Here is a 14,480-nt window from a genome sequence, read left to right as displayed (position 1 = left end):
ATATGGACAAAAGTTGCTAAAATTCTTGAATACTTACCATTCTTCCCTCCTTCACCCTTGCTTTGTGACAGTCTGCTGTTCCCCTAGGAGTTTGCCTATTTCTGTTTGAAGAGTGGGAGATGTTTGGTTTTACTAGATTTAATCAATTGCTTGATTAAAAATGAGCATATATAGTCCTTTGATCAGTTAAGGACACAATATAATTACACAGATATACCAATACTTTCCAAAGTCAGACATTTTACATTATAATGATACGTTAATGATCAGATGCATATCACACTTCAAAGAAATAATTTTTAAAATATCTAACAGAAACAGATTATCTATAATCCATGCAAAAATTCCTATGAAAATCAAACCTTCACAGCCCCACTGGGGCAGGCCCTCTGCAGTTTCTAGGAGAGGTTCTCCCTTTCCTGTTGCCAATCCAGTCACTAGCAACTGCAGGGAGGCTTCAGCTTTGTGCTCAAATCTGGGAAAGGCTTATCAGTCCTACAGTGGGTATCAGAAGGGCTAAAATGATATTTCCAAGTCAATCCCCCTACAAAGGATGCCCTTTCAGAAATAAACCTAGATACCTTGTTAGCCTTAGAGAAGAAGATAAGACAAAGTCCAGCATTTCAGGCCTAAGAGTGAGCGCCAACAGAAAACTCCAAGGGACGGTTAAGCTGTATATATTAAATTCCCAAGTCCACTGGGATATACTGTCCAGTTTTAAATCTAAAGCCCTTAAACCTCTTTATGGCTGCCCAGCTGTTTTGAAGGGAAAGGCTCAAAGCCATGGTTTACAATGGGGATTTTCCAGCAAAAACTAGATCTGAGCAAAGCCTCTGGTAGGTTGGATACACGGCTATGCTATGGGAGATTCCTAAGAAGATATACGAACTACAGGAGACTTTCTGGAAAGCAATACTGTACAGTAGGAGGGGTTGAGGATTAAGCCTGTACGTGGCTCCAAGGTTTTTCACCTCAGTTATGAGATCCATTCCTCATGTCCTAAAAATCTGGCAGTGAAAATGATAATTTATTTAACTGCCTTGATTTCAGCATAACCAGAAGAGCTCCTAAAGTAGGTTATTGTGTTCACACTCCACCCGGAAAGGGTGGTCAGCTTTCTAGTAAATCTAGAAAAATCTATATTAAAGCTATAACGTGGGCAGACACCTTGCAAGCGCCTCTCATGGCCACAGGTCATTCTGCAGTTCCCTACCTCTGTTTCCCCGTCTGCAAGGCACTTAAAGAACTCACCCAGTTCAAAGGTAGTTCAAAGAGCCTCCTATTGGGGTCCAATTCATTGAGTCCTCAGGTGCATATTGACCCTCTAGACCCCAACCCCAGTTCAGTTCTCGCTCCTGATAATCCAAGAGTCTTTCAAAAATAGAACACAAACTCACACAGGCTTCACCCCAGTTTCAGCTGGGCATAGTCCTGCCTCCCTGAGTAACTGTTGTTCTGCTTTCCAGCACCTCCAGCCTCGAGTTTGTCTTTCTCCACAGACCTTTCCAGCTGGGCCTTTGCGGTCTCTCCCCTGCTTGGACAGGGTCTCTCCCAAGCCTCCCTGCCTGGAGAGCTCTCCTCACTCTCCCCTGCTTCTTGAGCTTTTCCCCCAGTGACTCAGGGCCCTGCAAGAGCCTTCTTACACCCTGCAGTGTTTCTACAGCTGCAGTTTCCTGATCTTACCCTCTTCATTGCAACTTCCTGCTCCTTTTGTAGTGGAATCAGGTGATTCCTCGCAGGAGGATGGCTGATCCTGTAATCAGGATTGGCTTAGCCACCCATGGGGCAAGCCACCCAGTTACAAATACCTTTACCTATATTTTACTTACTGGGATTCACAATGGATTCCAAGGTCTTGATTCTAAACTTTCACAGTGCCCACTCCAAAAGGAGTGGACAAAAACGTGACAGGACGTGCTGCACAATATTCCTCTTCTCTCAGAGGGGCCAGTGTATTTTATGTCACATCTAGAGAACTTATACCTTACTAGGTACTGGAAGAGATTTTCCTTTAAGTTTTATAGTCAAGATATTAAGTCTACTTATAGTTCACCATGTTTCTACAATAAAACACTTTACCTTTGTTGAGGATATTAAAGTTCTATTTTCATTTCCCAGTTGCCTTAGTCTTTCACCATTCAACATAGGCAGGTACAGAAGATAAGCCCTTCTCAGAGACATCAAGAAAACGTATTACCTTTAAAGCAACACCCTTCAGAAATCAGTACATAGATTACGCTGATCCACTGATGTGGTTTCTTTTAAAAATTTCTAACAGATGTGTCAGTAATCTTTATTTTTTTCAGAATATGCTGTGTGTGATACAATACGTTGCAACCTCTACTACAAATTATTACAGCATATGTTGATGAGGTCTAGAAATATTTTGCGTTTTTAGCGATCACAGTTAGGATATAAGAATTAGAGGTAAACTGTCTAATTGTCAGCAATTTCTTAGTAATACATAATAAACTAAACAATTTATTAGGACCCCACGGATTCAAGCATTGTTGATGTAATCTGTATTCTGTCTGATTACACAACGTTAAGAAATCCTTTCTAAATTTGATGTTCAGACGGAGGCTTATGAAAGATATAAAAAAGGATAAGGAGAATCTCAGGTATGGAAAGGTCTGGGTAAACATTGGCCATGTTTGATAGATGTACATATCTGGAAACTCCACCCATAATCACATCTATTCTGACATGAAACGAAAGAGCAAAATACTAGCAGCCCTGCTGCTTTGCACTCATGCAAAAAGCCACTAATACTCAGTGTCTGATTTTCAGTGAGGCATCAATCTAGGCTCTGCTTGTGCAGAAGCATCTCTGCCTGCAGACCAGCCTCCATACTTGCTTTTCCAGTAATAACACCTCCCTGCTCAAGGTCATGAAATCTATATAATCTATCTGCCCAGGCGTTTGTGTAAGCTTGGGCATTCATAAAATTGAGAGTACAAGAGAAGAGCAAGGGTCAAAAAATCAGGCCCTTAGTACATAAGTGATGATTTTCATATAAGTAGGAGTTTGGTCGTTGGATTCCAGGATGCATTCCCCAGTATATTATCTATTTTAAAGTGGGTCACAGTTTGAACCAAAACCGTTTCACAGTCTCCATTTTAAAATAGTCATCCTTCAATTGAAATTTCTCTGTTTATATTCAAACTAGCACAACAGACATTACTGTGCTTTTGCATCAATATTTTTCTTTTACACTGTACAGTACAGTCTGAGAGTGTAAACAAACCACGTCAGAAATGGACAGGAAAAGTTTCTTTTCACAGTTTTGCAAATGGACATGAGTTTGGATTAGGGCTAGCACTTAACAGGGGCTAGCAGAATCACATGATCATAATGAAGTTTACAAATGTTAGCTCACTATAAAATAAATCCACTGTTGCTAAATCACTTTGGGGACCTTTTTATCATAAATACCCTTGGTTATCCTAAAAAAAGATGTGAACTGTTAAAAAAAAAATAGACAAAATTATCCAGTAACTAACCCACGTAGTCCCACTGAAAGCAAGAATTCCATTGGCTATAAATCACTGGAGAATTTGGTTAGCCTTCTTTAAATATATATTGTCACAATCTGAGATCATTAGCCACAAACCACAGTGCTGCTTTGTTTGGAAAGTTTTCTGCTATGTTAAATACACCCCCACATGTACAATTGTATTCCCTGACTCCATGCCAGAGCCGAAAATGTTGTGTGTATTGCATTGGATTGGCGCGCGCGCGCACACACACACTTTTCATGTATTACAGTGGATCATCAACAAGGTTATTAAATGCTAATGTATCATTAGATCATAGGCTTTATAGAGATTTGGAGGAGTAAATGGTTTCGCACCCATCTTCACAGCATTCTGGTCCAACTACAGCAATGTTCCGCCTCAGTAGAGAATGAGAATGATGATTTTACCTTAGCAGAAAGCTAGGCAGATATCCTCCAAATTGCATGCAACACCACCTCCTTGCTGTCATTATGAATATTCTAGTGAGAAGAAATTTCATGTTTTCTCTATACCCCTTTAGTCACCAGCAAAGTGAATGCATCCAAGCTCAATCTCTGATGGGGGCCCAATCTGCAGCCTGTTAGTCAATGGAACACTCCCATTACTATTGATGGGCAGTGGCTCATGCCCTTGGAAAGGATGTGTGCAAGGTCAACACACACCCATGGTCTTGGGCAGCCCACAGATTCAGCCATGTTGGTCAGGGGAACATAAAGTGTAAAGAAAACCTTTGACACGTATTTTGATAAAGCTTCTACTCTAGGGGGCAACCTCTCTGAAACCACATGACAAGTAAGAAAGATGTTTATTAAAGAGTATTAATGACAGCATGAAGGTAAATTTTGGCCCATGGGAATAAGTATTTCAGGATTTGGTCCTCAGACAATATTGTAACTGACCTAGGTAGGTTATATACTCAAACTGCATGAGCTGTGGTAAAGAAACTCACTACTGCTGGTTGCCTTGATTCTACTCCCCAGGTCCTTAGAGTCCAGGTTTGCAAAGCCTGGGGTAGCTGATATTCCCACGGGGCCACCAATGGGCATCTAGAGGCATAGCCAGGGAGCACTGTGGAGAGTAGATGTCACAGGAAGTACTGCCCACTAGACCCAGAGTGACAATACCTCTGGTCCTCTGATTGGCCAACTGCCCCTGCTTAAGCCCCGGAGTTGGGCCAGGAAGTTGTCTGGGCAGCTATAGAGATCTTGGTTGGCTCCAATGCCAGATTTTGCTTGTTGCCTGATCTTTGGTCCCTGACTCCAACTTGACTTTGACCCTTTTTCCTGCCTCTCTTTTCTAACCCAGTACTGCCTCTAATCTCCAGTCTCCAACTCCAGCCTAACACTGACCCTGGTTCCTGCCTTTCGATTCTAATGTGGTGCTACCTTTGATCTTCCATCCCTGCTGGGCAAACCTCAGCCCAGCTGTGACCGCTAGACAAGACTGCCTACACCTCAGTCCGATCCAGCCCAGTTTAGTTACCTGCCGCGTCCGCAGGTTTGGCTGATCGCGGCTCCCACTGGCTGCGGTTCGCTGTCCCAGGCCAATGGGGGCTGCAGGAAGAGTGGCCAGTACATCCCTCAGCCCACGCCGCTTCCCGCAGCCCCCATTGGCCTGGGACGGCGAACCGCGGCCAGTGGGAGCCGTGATCGGCCGAACCTGTGGACGCGACAGGTAAACAAACTGGCCCGGACCACCAGAGGCTTTCCCTGAACAAGCGGTGGACCAGCTTTGAGAAGCATTGGTGTAGAGGACAAAATCCAGGGCATCCTACTTTGCATACCTGCCATACACTGTACCCACCACTAATGAGAAGATAACATAAATAACAATAACAACAAAACATTGCTTGGTGACTTTTTAATAATCAAATCATATACTCAGACTTTGAGGCCTGACCGCCTGTATATATCACAGGTCACCAATACCACTCAACATCCAGGCTCTAGACATGACAACCAAAATTACATTTGCATATCACTTTGACAAAGAATAAAAAACCCCAACAACAACAACAACAACAATACCCCGGCACACCAACCAAAAAACCCTCTCAATGCAAAGTAGAAGGGCTTTCCTAGCTTTCCCTGGAGAATGAGCTTTGACCTATGTGCTCTAACGGGTCTTTGAGAAACTCTGCACAAAGCACTGCTGGTAAATCCTGACAAGCTTATACAGAATTTGAGTCAGTGTCTTTCACTGATAAGGGAGCCTCCCTGAAGCCAACAGATATCACAGACCTGATATAGATGTAACATACAGGAAAAAAAGCACCTTTGCTATACTGTACACAGAGTCTTTTAGATAAAAAATCTTTTAAGAGTTGAACATAAAATGAAGGCTGGCACGTTATTTGCTGGAAGATGGGAAGGGCTACTTCAGAGTCATTTTAGCCTCTAGAGTAAATAGAGCATTTAAGCGGTTTTAGAAACATGTATTATATATGAGAGCAGAGCCAGTGCAGAGTATTGACTAATCCATATCTATGACTTTAAAGAAACCAAACAGTGAGTCAGAACCTTGGCTATGGACTCTGGTGGTACAAGTAGTGTAGAAAACCAGAAGAATTGGCCACCCAGGGATTCTCCTGGTTTGGGGGGCATGTCCCTGGATGGCATATAGCTTGTGTAGCTGGCTCCTACTTCAATCCTTCCCATTGAAAAAGAGTGTGCAGAGAGTCATAACCACGAGGAAGGGGTGTGACCAGGGTACTACAGTTCTGTGATGAGCCCAGGCTGGCATATTAGCCCCTTGGGGCAATAGATAACTTGCCCCCAAGCTGCTCTAAACTACATTGGAGATGAGGAAAAACTTGTCCCAGAATTAAGTAGCTGCAAATGGTTTCTTTGCAGTTCCTGTCTTCTGCTATAATCAACAGTGACTGTGTGCAGCTGTGGACTGAGCTCGGGCACTAGTAAGCCCCAGTTGTGCCTGTTCAGAACTATTTTGATTGATCACACTGTTATTTATTCAGGACATGTGTTGTGTATATTAAAATATGCATCAAACTTTGTGATAAATAATTGAACTTCAAGTTTCAGGCCACAGCAAATTATTAGAGAGGAGTTTAAAAAAAAAATAGGTGGCTAAGTGCTTATAATGAAAAACTACTGCATCCTTTTGTACAATGATGGGAAAGTGTCTCTGTTGTAAAGATGATGTCACAGACTGGATGTTTTATTTGTGAGTTCTGGGAATGTTTTCCCTCTAGAAAGCCAGGCACTGGCAATTGCGACATTATCTGTGGTTTGACTTTAAGGCAAATCTTTCCATGGTTTTCCTGCACGAACTGTAACAATTCAGAGTAGTGATTAAACACACGTCTCATGCTGGTTAAGACTCCTCTGTGATATGTTCTGGGACTGAATTCCTTTCCATTCTATTTTTATGTTTGGCAATTATAGAGCAATAAGTTAAACTTGAGAAATGCAGTAATGTGAAAATGAAGAAATATAGCTTTCCTGTTGAAACTGTATAGTTAAGGAAAAAAGCCAGGTTTTTTGTGCGTGCTCCCAGTAGCAAGTGATTAATAATATTTAATATGAGAGAAGTGACACATGACCTTTCAAGTGGATTATAAGGATCTCTATTAGGATGGCTGAGAAATAAACATCCCAGATATGACTTACTGGTCCAGATGTTTCAGCAAAGAATGCTTCCTCTTATTTCTACAGATATTTTTAAAAAGATGGCACAAGAATGTCTATAGAAGTAACTGCATTCACTGGGGCTCTCAGTTCTTGCATAAGTCAGCTGATAATTCCAATGAAAAACAAGGGATGAAGGAAGGACCGGTATGCTCCTTTGTCTGTCTTGTAATACAGAGAAATAAACAAAAGACCCGTAAGGATGATTATTTACAAGGAAGCTTGTTGCCCATTAATAAAATACAGAATAATTCTGACAAACACAATCAACTGTAATACAATAAGGTTTGCCTTATTCTTATTCTTTAAGTAATGAGTACCTAATAGCCACCGGAAGCCTAAGTTTGTTTATGCTTTCAATAGCCCCCCTCCCTCACTTCCATCCAGTCTTTCTGGTTACAGTTGTGGGTTCTCAACTACTTTTCAATTCTTTTTCATAAGGTGACAGAAAACCCACAAACATCAACAGTGGTAACATTTTGTAACCAAGAACTCACTTTGAGAACAGGCTGCAGCTGTGTATGAGGTAAGCCTCAGTGCTTCTTTCCCAGAGTTGAATAGAATATTAGTTCATTTTGTTTCACTACAATAGGATTAATTGCCCTGAGACTGATGGTAATGTGTTGCCTTGAAAATACATAGCACTACGGAGCACTTTAAAACTGCTTGCAGACATTAGTCTTTAATGCTCACCATCCTTCTAAAGCGGTGAGTATTGTTATTCTTATAAGTAGAGAAATTGAGGCAAAGTGTTTGAGACTTACCCAACACCAAAAAAAAGCATTGAAAGAGCTATGATTATAAATGTGAGGGTTCTGTCTTCCTGTCCTATGCACAGATCATTTATGCATCCCCTCTGCAATTCCTTTCCTGCCACAATTTGTCTTGGATGAATTTCCTGTTTCTGGGATTCTGCAATGATAATAAATGGGAACATTTCTTTAATCTTATAGAACTAAACTTTTACATCTATGGTCTTGTCTAGCCTAGGAAAATAGGTAACATAGAAAGGCCCTAAATGTAGCGTAGCATTCTAATTCATGGTAGAAATATCTACTGAATACAAATTGTGTCTTTTAAAAAAAAGAAAAAGAACTGTACTATTAAAGAAAGAATATTGTATTTTGCATTATAGCTATTGGGCTTTGAATAAATATTTTCTCAAAAGAAAATAATAGAATCACAACATTTAAGTAAGTTAGGACTTTCACAGTCAAGTCAAATGATTTGTGAGCTCTCTCAATAGCTCTGCGTTTCTTTAGACAAAGGCAGGAAGCAACTTGTTTGACAGCTATCAGTCAACAGCAGATTATGAGAAATAAATATGTGCAGTGCAGTTCCAAGTGCTGGATTGTCTCTGTACCACTTGTGACATTGCCACCTTGCTTCTCTCTTGAGGAAGGTTAATCTTGTGGTTATGGCACTCGACTCAGATGGAGGAGATCTAGCTTCCATTCCCAGTTCTGCCTCAGACTTCCTCCGTGATAGCAAGCAAGTTGTTCAGTCTTTCTGTACATTGATGGTACATTCCACCATCCTTGGTCCTTTTTGTCTAGATAGACTGCTCTACAGGGCAGGGATAGTCTCTTGCTATGTGCCTATATAGCCTTTACATGGTGGGGCCTTGATTTTTATTCTGAGGCATCTAGTTGCTACTGTAATACATGTTGTTATGGATTATCCCTGCCTTTCATGTAATAATAATTATTAATTCCCTCCATTACATATGCATTATTCTGCACAAAGTGCTTTTTGTTTGGTAAATATGAGGATGGGATGGCTGTAGGGTGTTGGAGGGCCAGAAGAGTATAGGTAGTATATGTTGGAGGTGGTCCCGTCCAAATCAGGATTCAGTGTAACAGAATTGCATGACAGTCCTCTATGCAATGAGTCCTGGGGGTCAATGTTTTGGTTAGAGGATATTATAGAACAGTGGTGGAGACATGCAAATCACAAACAATGTGAAAAACTGCCCCAAAGTGCTCAGAATATGGGGAGGCATAATATGACCATTATATTTCCTAAAAAATGCCCAACAAAATTGGAAAGCTTAGGTATATAATGTTTTAGCTCATAATGTCTTCAGTCGAGAAGTACATAGTATCACTTTAACTTTTGCCATTCAATCCACAGTGCTTTTCTGTACCAACATTTTTACTGGCATGTCTGCACTGCTGTTGGGATGACTAAAATAACTCAAAACTGCTGAAGATTCAAGAACCTTCCAGACATACGTAAAGCAGCAGCAGTAATATTTAAAAATCTTCATAAGCTTCAGCAGATTCTAAGGGAAATGGGCACCAGGTCAGCACTCACAGAGAGATAAAATCCATTTGAGAGAATCTAACTTTTCATAATGCTGCTGATGTGTCATCTTGGCAGCTCAGCACTGACAAGAGATAGTGGGGGTTTTATTTCAGGTCTCAACAGCTGTTAAAATGAGGACATAAGAAAAGAATTAACCCCTCTGACTATATGCCGCTAGAAATGGTGATGGGATTAAAGTGTATTTTGCACAGTTCTGTAGTGTATCACAAGTAATCAGCTGGATCTGCGACATTATTGAAATTCCTTTAAGCCCATCATTAGCATTTCTCACTTGACATTCTTAGCAATTAATCCCTGTGCCCTGAGATTGAGTCTCTTGCTGCGAGGCCCTGAGATCCAAACATTACAGCTAAAATTAGTCTTGCGTAACTACATGGGAAATAGCATGATCTAGTGAATACAGCACCGGACTTGGAGTCAGGGCACTAAATCCTGGCGTTGACATTAGCCTGCAGTGTGACCTTGGGCAAGTCACTTCACTTTGCCTCAGTTTCCCTTCCCCAACTTGTCTGTCCGGTTTATTTAGGCTGTAAGATGTTCCAGTTGTCTCTGACTATGTGTACATAAGCATCTCACATAATAGGGCCTCCATCTTGGCTGGGCCTCTAGATGCTACTGTAATGCAAATAATAATTATAATAGTCTTAAAAACGTACACCTTTGTTTCTGTAATTATTTACTCTTAATTGCCCACCAATGAATATAAGAAGATCTAAAGTATGATGCAGCAAGGAACACTACATAGTAAACTTTCACTAGCACACGCAGCCTTTCCTTTCCCCATATTTGCAGGGTGATTGTAGCAGCCCCGAAGAGCTCTATATAAGCTTGAAAGCTGGTCTCTGTCGCCCACAGAAGTTAGTCCAATGAGAGAGATTACCTCACCCACCTTGTCTCAATACTTTCAAACTGGGGCACCTAAAATCAGATCTTCAGCTCAACAATTAGGCAAAGGAAGCTGTGGTGTTCATTGTCTATTAAAATCAGGCCAGTTATGAATATTAGATTTAAATACATATACTTTTAAATGAAAGAGAGAGAAATAAAAATACAAGAGAAAAAAGTACTATGCCTCCAGATCAGTTTTTGAATAGTAGTGAGGAGTGGGCTTGATTGGGGGAGGCCTTACTGGCACCTATGTATTGCCACCTGTGTGGCACCAGCTGGTAAAGCAATAGATCTAGTACAGCAATATCATCAGGATCCAGTAGCGTAGTAAGTATAGGAGGAAGTTACAGGCCCAACATCCCCTCAGCAAAGCTCTGGTGCAGTCCTTTCAAAATGGCTGCCAGAGCACTTCTAGGGGAAATTTTTATTTCCGCGGGTATTTGTGATCCGTTTGCTTCCTGTGAACATTCTTATGAATAACATTTCACTCACTCCAAAGTTTACAAATAAGTGAATGAGGAGGATTGTGGGTCTCAGCAAAGTGATTTGGTGTGTTTTATACACCACGATATTCACATTTGTCCCCCCATTTTCTTTATTTTGCTTTAATAAACTGAAATAGGCCCAAACCTAAATCTGGGATCTGAATAGCTCTAGACTGAAGAATTTCAAATCCAGATCCAAATTCTGCAGCTTGTGCCCATACTACTGTACATATAAATAAGAGAAGCCACAAAACTAGCTTTAGGGCAACAAAGTTGACAGGGTGACCTCAATATAGTTAAAGACCCAACTAATCAAAGTCACTCAGTTACCTCCTTCTGGGCCAGTTTTCTGTCCAATCAGCTATTCTATATTTATTTTCTGCTCCTTCAAATATCTTATTAATTTTCTATTACTTAGCTCTTCCTGTCCTCTTTAACAGATTATTTATATATTTAAAAAACCCTCCTGCTTGCCACTGCTTATATCATTCTTTATTACCCTCTTTAACCAGATTGGCCTTCGCTGCCATTCTCTCTGTTTGGATTTAACGGGGGTGGGGGGGAGGGGTGAATTTCAGTTGCAGTCTTTCTGGCCGTCTCATAAATAAGTCTCGCTTTAGTGCAGATTCCCTATGTGCTACAGGAATCCAGTCTGAAGTTCCCAGAGAATATTTCATTCCTCAAACCCCGTTTTTTGGTTTGTTTGTTTAGCTTTCTAAAGTACCTAATCCTGGTGATCAAAGCTCTAAGACACATATAGATAAAAAAAATAAAATAAAAGTTTTCCCACCTACAAGAATATTAGCACATTTTTCTATTTTTGAATCTGGCTAAAAGCAATTGCTTTGCGTAAGGACTGATTCAAATGTTTCACTATAAAGAAAAAGAAGGCAGTCTTATTTGGCAATCACCAACCTGACCCAGTGCATTTTGAATCTTCAAAATGTTATCATAATGTCACATGGAGATTAAGGGGTTGTTTAACCTATAAAGCCCTCGGTACCCTGGGACCTTCCACTGACCAGCCTCTTGCTATTGGCAGAGAACGTTGATCTAGAGCTCTAAGTTGAAAAGAGAGGAAGCTGTTGGCAAGGTGTCCTACAGAAGGCATATGTACTTCAGAATTTCATTGTCTGAAATAGTCCAAGTTTTCTGAATTTCAGGTCAGTGTGAAAATCCCATATATTTCAGCAGGTGTTTGAGGTATGCTGGGTATAGAGTTTTGAGATGCTGAATGTTTTTGGTGGGATATTGGACTCTCTTTGGGATTGAGAACTTCTAGGGGCCCAGGAAGTGCTATTGTAAAATTATCTGTTGCTGATGATCGGCTATTTTGTTTTTGTTTGGAGTAGAGATTGGTGTATAGGGACCCAGTAATCTGTACGCTGCTGCTATTTTTGTTGTTGTTTTTACCGAGTGTGATTTTAATTATCGTTCAGGCACCTTTGGGTAGGCATCTTGTCTGTCTTTGTATGTGTTCAAAATAAAATAAATAAGTGCATGTAAGTGGTCCCAGCTGGACACACAATTGCCTGTTTTGTCCCTGACATTAAGGAGCATTTTTCTGAAAATTTAGCCCACTGTCAACAGACAACAAAAGAAGAGTGCAGTGCGTAATTAGCAGCAATAGTAAATGGGGTCTTAATAATAAAGGTGTACAAAATGGTTTAGCTAAAATAACATATAGCCCAAACTTTTATCTGATACTTGATCTGAACCATCTAGGCTTTTACAAAGAGTTCAGTTAATTTTCATATTGTCTATTTTCATGTACAGTATAGCTCTGTGTATCCTGGTTTTGGTAAGGATCAGAAGCAAACATACAAACATAATTAGAGATGTGCTCGAACCTCAAGAATTGCAGTCAGATGCATAATTTGAACACCTGAAAGTTTGCAATATGTACAGATCAGAGCTGGACAACACTTTGACAGATTATTTTTTCCTTCAAAAATTCAATATTCAGGGCCAATAACTATTTGTCAAGTTCAATTATTAGTTTCTCTTGAGGAAAAATAAATGCAAAATTATGGAAACATTTCATTTCAAATGTTTTAAAACATTTCATTTTGATTTCTTCATTTCAAAACACTGTTTAGAGAATGTCAAAATGTTCCATTTCAACTTTTTGATTTCAAATTTGACCATTTTCAAAGAAAAAACACAAAAAAGGGAGAAAAAACACCCAAAATGGCTGAATTTAAATGAAAAAAAAATGTTTTGAGTCAATTCAAAACATTTTGGTCAATTCAATTCTTATTCTTATTATTTTATTTTATTTATTATTTAGTTTTAGAGTTTAGACATTTTTTGGTCTCTGAATTGTTCCCCAAACTGAAAATCCAATTATTTGCTGAGATCTTGTACAGATGTGGGAATATGTATTGGGTCCATCACTAAGGAAAATGTGAAAAAACATTCTTGTGCTTATCTCATAGCATAAGGAGTACTGGGATTCTTGCCATGAAACCTGTTCTTGAGAGATTTGCACCTCCATCTCTATGTTAAAGAGGTTTGTATAACTTTGGAGCAGCATTTGTGCTTTCAGATGCTTGTCTGAATTGATTAAATGAACCTCAATCCTTTCTTAACTCTTGCACTTGACTTGCTGTGTGAGCTTGGGCAAGCTACGCAGGCAAATGTTCTCACTGATTTTGGGTCCCTCAAGTGTCCAACTTGAGACATTAAAGTCCTATTTTCAGACATAGTGGCACCCATAAATTGAATTGAAATCAATTGGAATTGTGGGTGCTGAGTACCACTGTCAATCAGGTCCTATGTGTCTCCAGTTGGGCAATCAAACTTAGAGGGTACTTTAAAATGTTGGACTTAACCTCTCTCTGCCTCAATTATGCCCTCCGTAAAATGGAATAATAATGCTTTCTACACTGCTTTGAAATGTGCAAATGAAAAAAAAAACATGCTAGAGAACTCAACATTAGTGTATTAATATGAATGCTCCACATAACCCAGGGAGCTTTTGCATTTTCATGAATGACATATTTATCTTCTATTCTATCTTCTAGAAAAAAGAAAAAGCTTGCCATGCTGAAGTATGCCTTAAAGGCAATGCTGCCTCTGGGATCTCACATTAACATAATGATAAATCTGCTGTGTATTGCCTGAAAATGTTGTATGCCAATGTGCCAGAATGTGTTTTCCCAGCACGCGTCTTGATTAGCATCTTATTTACATATTGGCAGAAGAGAGATCCTCTGAAAGACCTACAAAATAAACTATGTTTTTAACACAATCTTTTCTTAATTGTGTAGTCTGGCAAAAGCAGTTACTTGCTGAGGCAGCGACTGGGGACATTATGTGGAAAGTACTGTGGAGCCGTGAAACATGCATGAGTTTCAGCCAACCTTTTAGGTAGTTTTGGTACATGTGGTCTTGCAATGCCCTAGTTTCACTTGCAGCTCCAGAGGCCATGAAACCGAGTTATTTCAAATCAGTCACGAAACTGGTGAGTACCAATAATTTAGCTACAAAACCATAGAGATTATTCAGTGACAAAGCTATTTTGTAGTATCAATTTCCCACTTTTTGCTGACAAACAATAAAAAGATTTGCTCTAACCTCGCAAACCAGAAAACAGGTGAATTTTGTGCTCC

General features: G+C 40.0%; 1 protein-coding gene across 8 annotated transcripts in view; it reads left to right on the top strand.

The window, feature by feature from the left end:
- STPG2 (sperm tail PG-rich repeat containing 2) overlaps positions 1–14,249 on the top strand; it is a 703,121-nt gene extending 688,872 nt beyond the window's left edge. For 3 of the 8 annotated variants that reach the window (XR_008445055.1, XR_008445061.1, XR_008445062.1), the window contains 2 exons: positions 7,607–7,691; positions 11,909–13,378. Coding sequence is in view for 1 of the 8 variants with exons in the window: in XM_054029557.1 (XP_053885532.1) it covers positions 13,893–13,992 (100 nt within the window). In the remaining 7 variants the exon portion in view is untranslated. Of the gene's footprint in view, positions 1–7,606; positions 7,692–11,908; positions 13,379–13,892 lie in introns of those variants that run through there. The other 5 variants (XR_008445058.1, XR_008445056.1, XR_008445059.1 and 2 more) reach the window with 5 other exon arrangements.
- Positions 14,250–14,480: the final 231 nt, after the last annotated feature.

The sequence above is a fragment of the Malaclemys terrapin genome, chromosome 5, assembly GCF_027887155.1.
Source record: "Malaclemys terrapin pileata isolate rMalTer1 chromosome 5, rMalTer1.hap1, whole genome shotgun sequence".
In the NCBI taxonomy this organism is placed as follows: domain Eukaryota; kingdom Metazoa; phylum Chordata; order Testudines; family Emydidae; genus Malaclemys; species Malaclemys terrapin.
Note: the sequence above shows the minus strand (reverse complement) of the source record. Positions and strands in the feature narration are given on the sequence as shown.